The sequence below is a fragment of the Silene latifolia genome, chromosome 1 (genome assembly GCF_048544455.1).
Source record: "Silene latifolia isolate original U9 population chromosome 1, ASM4854445v1, whole genome shotgun sequence".
In the NCBI taxonomy this organism is placed as follows: domain Eukaryota; kingdom Viridiplantae; phylum Streptophyta; class Magnoliopsida; order Caryophyllales; family Caryophyllaceae; genus Silene; species Silene latifolia.
The window spans coordinates 157,117,438-157,124,439 of record NC_133526.1 but is presented as its reverse complement, the minus strand read 5'-3'; the positions used below and the strand labels follow the sequence as shown (position 1 = coordinate 157,124,439).

Genomic DNA, 7,002 nt, shown 5'->3' with positions numbered 1-7,002 from the left:
TAGTTGCTTTCAAAAGTTATGTGTATCTAGGTAGTTGAAGATGTGTTTCTGTCAATATGAAATAATGATTGATTGTGAAGATGGAGGGAGTATTACTTAGATGACGGCGCCGTGTTTGCAACATCTGTCCTAGTTGATTCCAGGATTCTGTGATCGAAAAATTAAAGTTTCTTTGTTGAAGATGTGTTTCTGTCAATATCAAAAATGTATTCTGAGTTTCCGTATTCATTGACTTAGATGTTAAGGCATTGTTTTGATTTTGGGATTCTGTTTGGAACATCTGTCCTAGTTGATTCCAGGATTGTGGGATTCTGTTTGTAAGCGATGACTATCAATAATTGTCTAAAAGTGTATATAGCCATCTGAAGGTGTGTTTCTAGAAGCATTTAAAACTGTATCTAGCTACCCTTAGACACCGTAGAGGGAATGGGATGAAACCTGGGGAAATAAACAAAGGTAACTGGGTGTATCTAGCTTAACAAATGAGTGTATATAACTAGGTAAAGGATTGTATGTAGCTTGAGAAAATAAATTCCGGGTTTCACTATCTAGGATTCTGGGATTCTGTTTGATTCCGGAATTCTGTTTGATTCCTCTCTTCTTGCTTATGATGTAAACTGAGTTCTTTCCATTAGCTCAGATATTGATTTTCTGTGCAGACATTGTACAAGATACTAATGTCCAAGCGTCTTCAAGTAATTCACAAGGAAATCAGTTACTTGTCACTAATGCACCACATGAACTTTCTTCCAACAATGTACCAGGTATTTAATTGTAGATTTTTATTAATTATTGTATTGTCTAATAAGCTTGAGTAGGTTGTAACGGATAAAATTACAATCATTTTATTTTGTTTTTTTTTGTTGTTGTAGCCACCCCAGAAGTTGTTTTTGATAATCAAATAGTGGGATTGCCAAGATGCTTAGCAGAATTAAAACCAGCATTGTGGATGAAATTTGCAACTTTGGAAAAAGGTATACATTTTTACGAGGAATATGCCAAGGTTTGTTGGTTTCTTATAAGGTTAGACTCAACAAAATTGCTTGATGGGATTATTACACACAAGTGGTGTGTGTGTGTAATAAACAAGGCAAAAGTAATCACAAGGGTACAAAATGGAAGAGGACCCTTACATGAATTGGTTGTCAGGCTAAAGTTTGTTTTAGAAGAATTCAGACGGGTGAATATGAGATTTATGATTTTATTGAGCTTCACTCACATGCTATGAATACGCGAACAACTATGATACATCTGAAACCATGTAGGGATTTAAACTTGGTTTACAAAAAAATGATAATGGATAATGCCCATGTAAACCATGGTCCGGTGCAAACATTTAGGATGTTCAAACAGTATGTGAAGGGATACAAAAATGCGGGTGCTTCTTTACAGGATTTCAAAATTTTTTCAAGGGATGTTAAGAAATACATCAAAGAATATGATGCCCAGATGTTAATAGAGAACTTCATGCAAAAAAAGGCTATGTCTCCATCTTTCTATTTTGACTTTGATGTGGATGATCAAAGCAGAATAACTAAGCTTTTCTGGGCAGATCCAATATCACTTAAAAATTATGCCATTTTTGGTGATGTTGTTTCTATTGATGCCACTTATAACTTCAACCAATATAAAATGGTGTTTGTCCCTTTCACGGGTATTGATAACCATAAAGGTTGCTTTACTTTTGCAGCGGGTTTGATACGAAACGAAAATGCAGAATCATTTTCGTGGTTGTTTCAAAATTTTGTAACGGCTATGGGTGATCGCTATCCTATTACTATAATAACTGATCAATGCAAGGCATCAAAAAAGCAGTTAAAGGTGTGTTTGGTGACAAAACACGCCACCGACTATGTATGTGGCATATAATGAAGAAGTTGCCTGATAAGGTTGGTCCATCAATTTCCCAAGACACAACTTTTTTGAAGGAAATAAACTCAGTTGTTTGGGATGTAGAAATCACTCCAGAAGATTTTGAATCGAAATGGAATTCGATAATTTCCTCATATGAGCTTTGTGATAACAAGTGGTTGAATAAAATGTTTAAGCACCGTGCTCTTTGGATTCATACTTACATTAGAGACACATATTTGGGCGGGATTTTGCGCACAACATCAAGGTCAGAGTCTGAAAATAGCTTCTTTGGAAACTTCACCAACCCACATGTCATACTCTTCGAGTTTTGGATGCGTTTCCAAACAGCAATGGATGCTCAGAGATGGAAATATTCTAAGGTAATGGCTGATGATAAGAACTGTTATCCAAAATTGACAACCCATCTCCTTTTAGAAAAGCAAGCTTCTGAATTTTACACAATCGTTATGTTTAATATTTTCCAAGTAGAAGTCCAAGCAGCATGTTATACTTGTGGCCATTTACCATCACCAAACGCAACTGGTGAGAATGATCATATTTCAATAATTGATCGTGAAAAAGGCAAGGAATACAAAGTTGATTTAAGTGATAATAAGTTTTCTTGTTCTTGTAAGATGTTTGAAAGAATCGGGATACTCTATAGGCACATTTTATGGGTGTTGAAAGACAGGGGATTTGATCATATACCTAAAGAGTATTTAGCACTTGGATGGAGCAAATCTGCAACCTCCCACCCTCTTTCTAATGTTGTTGAAAAATCTGTCCTAGCTGATTGTGTTTCAATCGAAAGCCGCCAGAACAATATAAGTGAATTATGGTCGGAGGTATTTAATACAGTCTCACTTTTTGAGGATAATGAGGATCATTCTGATGCGCTATTTCAATTGCTCTGGAGTTTCAACGAAAAGTTGATTATTTCAGTTAAGTCGGGCAAGTCAAAAGATAAGAAAGCTGAGATTGAGATGCTTCTGGGGTCAAAAATTCCAACTGAAGTTACTGTTCTACCACCAGAGAAGTGCAAGAATAAGGGATCGGGAAAGAGGATAACATCAAACAAGGAAAAGGCAGTCTTGGAAAATGCAAAGCTTCTGAGGAAATGTCGTGCTTGCGGTGAAATGAGTAACCATGATAGTAGAAATTGCTCGAGTCGACTCCCTTGAAACTGATTTCAGTGGGATTTGTAGATGTCACTCAAAAAAGTCTGTTATGCTTTGTAATGTTATGCTACTCACTTGAAACTGATTTCAGTAGGTTTTTGGTTTATTTGGTTCATGTAAGATTGGTTTTGTATAAACTTCCAACTTTTTTTATTTTATTTATGTTTTTAGGCTGCTGTTTTTTTATTGTTTTTATACTGACTATGGACTCGTGGAGTATAGAGGGTGTTAGAGGTGGACTGACTAAAGTATATGTAGCTAACAGAAGGAGTGTAATTAGGAGTCCAAGAAAGGAGTAGCTAACGGAACTCGTGGAGTATAGAGGTGGACTGACTAGAGTATATGTAGCTAACGGAAGGAGTGTAATTAGGAGTCCAAGAAAGTGTATGTAGCTAACTTAAAGAGTGTAACAAGCAGTCGAAAAAAATATATGTAGCCAACTGAAAAATTGAATCTAGCAGTTCAAAAAAATAGGATTCCGAAAAATAGAGAAAACCAAAAGGTAGGATTCAACATCATTTCAATGAACTCTTGAGCCTCAAATTACTCCACGCAAATCGCTTATTTGTTTTTTTAGGCTGCTGTTTTTTTTTTTGTTTTTTTTACTGATTATGGACTCGTGGAGTGTAACTAGCAATCCAAAAAAGTGTATCTAGCCGCTCAAAGATGTGTATCTAGTAGCTGACTAAAGCGGATCTCGCTAGTAATAAAAGTGACGAAAGTGTATCTAGCTAGCTGAAGGTGTGTGTCTAGCAAAATCAAAAAGTGTATCTAGCTGCTCAAACACGTCGTCTCTTTTTAGAAATTTAGCCAACTGCTAAATCTTGTCTTGTTTCTATGGTCTTAAGTTTTTCATATTCTTAGATGAAAAAATGGACAAACAATTCTGAATTCTCCTACAAAGGTGACATTTGTATCCAACGTCATTTTCTAAAACAACTGAAGGAGTGTATCTAGCAGTTCAAAAAAGTGTAGCTAGCAGTCCAAGCAAGTGTATCTACCGGCCTAGAGATATTCAAACTTATTTCCTTAACTATACCATTGAAATCCGAGCATCAAAAATAGGAATAACACCCTCCTGAAGAGTAGCCAACTTAACAAATATTTCCCTTGGATTGAAACGTTACCAACTAAATTAACAACAAGTATTATGCCGAATCAACCTCTTCAAAGTACAAACCACTATTGCAAGAAAAATGAAAATGTGAAACTAATGCCGAATCCCTTTGAAGTGAGGCTTGATTAAAAAAACCTAATCCAATAATCTTCATCATCAACCATTATGAAAAATCGCCTGGAGATTTAAAAAAGAATGACATGAGCTTGAATTTTTTTAAAGCAACTTATGGAAGTGTAAGGTGTATCTAGTGATTGACTAAAGTGTTTGTAGCCAACTGAATGAGTGTATCTAGCGGTTCAAAAAAGGCTATGTAGCCAACTGTAGGACTGTATCTAGTAGTCCAAAAAGTGTATGTAGCAACCTGAAGGAGTGTATCTAGCAATTAAAATATGTGTATCAAGCTGTCCAGATACGTGTATATATATAGCTGCCCAAGCATGTGTATCTAGTAACTCCTAAGATGACAAATCAAACAAATAAAAATAGAGAAAGGAGTACCTGAGAAGTGTTTTTCTCCCATTTTATCAGCCGCAACATAATTTCTCATCGATAAGCAATCAAGTCCTGCAAAACAAAAAAAAAATGGCAGAAATTTAAGATAAAATGGCAGGAAATTTAAGATAAAAATATATGAATTATCAAGTCCATTAAACTCACTTTGTAGTGTTTCTTGTCAGTCTATAAATCTGTATTGAACATTGCACCTTCCAGAAACTTCATCACATATGCTCCGCAATCAAAACTATTCAAACAACGTATGATGTTGAAAATGATATTAAAATAATAACATTATGCAAAATAAAACAAAAATATAGAACAAACTAACGTGTTTGCTTGCTGAGGTACATCCTTGATTTCAGTAGGAAACAAGCTGATGGCCTTGACCCGCTTGTAACCATTGCTGCTGGGTATCTGATTTGCAACATTGACTATATGTGAAAAACAAACAATCAACAAATATATGTATGAATATATTAGATTGTGACTTTTAGACTGAATTGAAATAAACGATGGCGACCATACAATATCCTCCACATAAGTATTATATTCCTCCACAACTTTCTTATCATTTTTCCTATATTGAGAGAGTCCAAAATATAGTCCTTCTTATAGATACCACATTTCTGAACCTTCCGCAAACCACCCGGTGATGATTGGGCCGCATGTTTGGTATACGGAACGATTTGTGACAGTTCGTAAGTTTATCGTTATGTGATCGCTCAAACACTTGTGTCTACCTCTTAATTGTCATCTACGTGCCGATACGGTCATTTTGGCAGTAATTAGACTACATTTGGAGTCCGGGTCAAAACAACCGTCTTCATTTTCTAATAACCGAGTCAAAATATTCTGGAATGTTCCGGATATTTCTATTCCATATTTTCCAATCTTTTGATCTTTGGTAAAATATCTCCCGTAATATTCACACAAAATATTAAGGAAACGAGATTAATCCGCTATTCCATAATAGAAACGCGGAAATCTTTCTTCCGCAAGAGGAAACCACTGATGAAAGGACGCAACAAGTGCTGCGCCTCTTCCAAGGGACCCAGTGCCTGCTGTGCGTCTTCCTCAGTCCTTTTCTGCGTATTTTTCATATCTTTTCGAGATTCACTTCCAAAGTTTCTCTGAAAACCCTAATGCCTCTGTGTGATTAGTATAAATAGAGACCTTCGGTCTCACATATTTCTCACGCGAGTGTCCGCCCTTCTCTTCTCCCTTTGCATTCTAGACCACGTTCTTACTTTTTGGCGTCTACGTGCTTGAACTTTCGACCACGTAAGCTCGGATCTTTCTGAGTACCAGCCTCATTTTGCATGACCGACTAATTTGACAAACTCCACATCAATCAACTTTAATCAATCTTGTTTGTTTTCCTCCTAGAGGGCACTTTCGTCGTACATTCGAGTCGAGCATCACTAAACGTTAATTTAGTTCATCTCGTGTCGTCAAACATGTAAGTCTGAGGGTGTAAATCCTTCTTTTGTTTATTGTTCTTTATTATCGTAATTAATATTGTCAGATTTATGTCGAAAATATTCTTAAAACCGATTTGTAAAACCTTGTTTAAAAACCCTTTTTACGGATTATCAGAGGACAACCGTCGAGAAAGGACGCAGCAACTGCTGCGCCTCTTCGAAGGGACGTAGTACCTGTTGCGCCTCTTCGTGAGGCTGCCGCAGTTCCTGCTTCCTTTCTTCTTCCTTCGTCTTTTGATAATTCGATTGTTTCACTTTGTTATCAATTGTTCATTGTTTCATTAACATAACAATTTGAATGTGATAATTTTAACCTGTAATTTATTCATAATTCTTCATAATTAATTCAACTTTCAAATCCCGACTTAAATCCCTTATAATTCATATTTGCGGGTTTTCGTCATTAAAATCAATTCGGTTTTTAGAGATTCGATTTACCCATATTGAATCTCTGGAATTCATCATTGGTATACTTGTATCTCTTATTTACCGTCACCGTCATTAATTCATCATTAATAACCTGTTTAGTCGAATTAATTTGATTAGTTTGTTAATTTGTAAATAATCTTATAAATCTTGTAAATATTCGTTCTAATCAGTGTCACTCATGTTTTATCGTTTTTATGACCTCATTCACATGTAAATAATATGTTAATCACTTTCATCCGGGTCAAATACCATTAATCGAGCATTAAACTCACCAATGAACATTAACGAGATGCGGTTCCGGCTTCACAGCCAGAACTCAACCCAGGAACAGACGCAGCGACTGCTGCGCCTCTTCCAAGGGACGCAGCTCTGCTACGCCTGTTCCCGGTTGATTTTTGTCTCTGAATTCCCGTTTCTGCTTTGACCTAGTTTATTAATTACG

General features: G+C 36.1%; 1 protein-coding gene across 1 annotated transcript; it reads left to right on the top strand.

Annotated features, from left to right (window-relative positions):
* The first annotated feature begins 1,868 nt into the window (after positions 1-1,868).
* On the top strand, positions 1,869-3,035 carry LOC141585800 (protein FAR1-RELATED SEQUENCE 5-like). Its single transcript, XM_074406846.1, has one exon. The coding sequence runs from the start codon at positions 1,869-1,871 to the stop codon at positions 3,033-3,035; it is 1,167 nt and encodes a 388-aa protein (XP_074262947.1).
* The last annotated feature ends 3,967 nt before the right edge of the window (positions 3,036-7,002 follow it).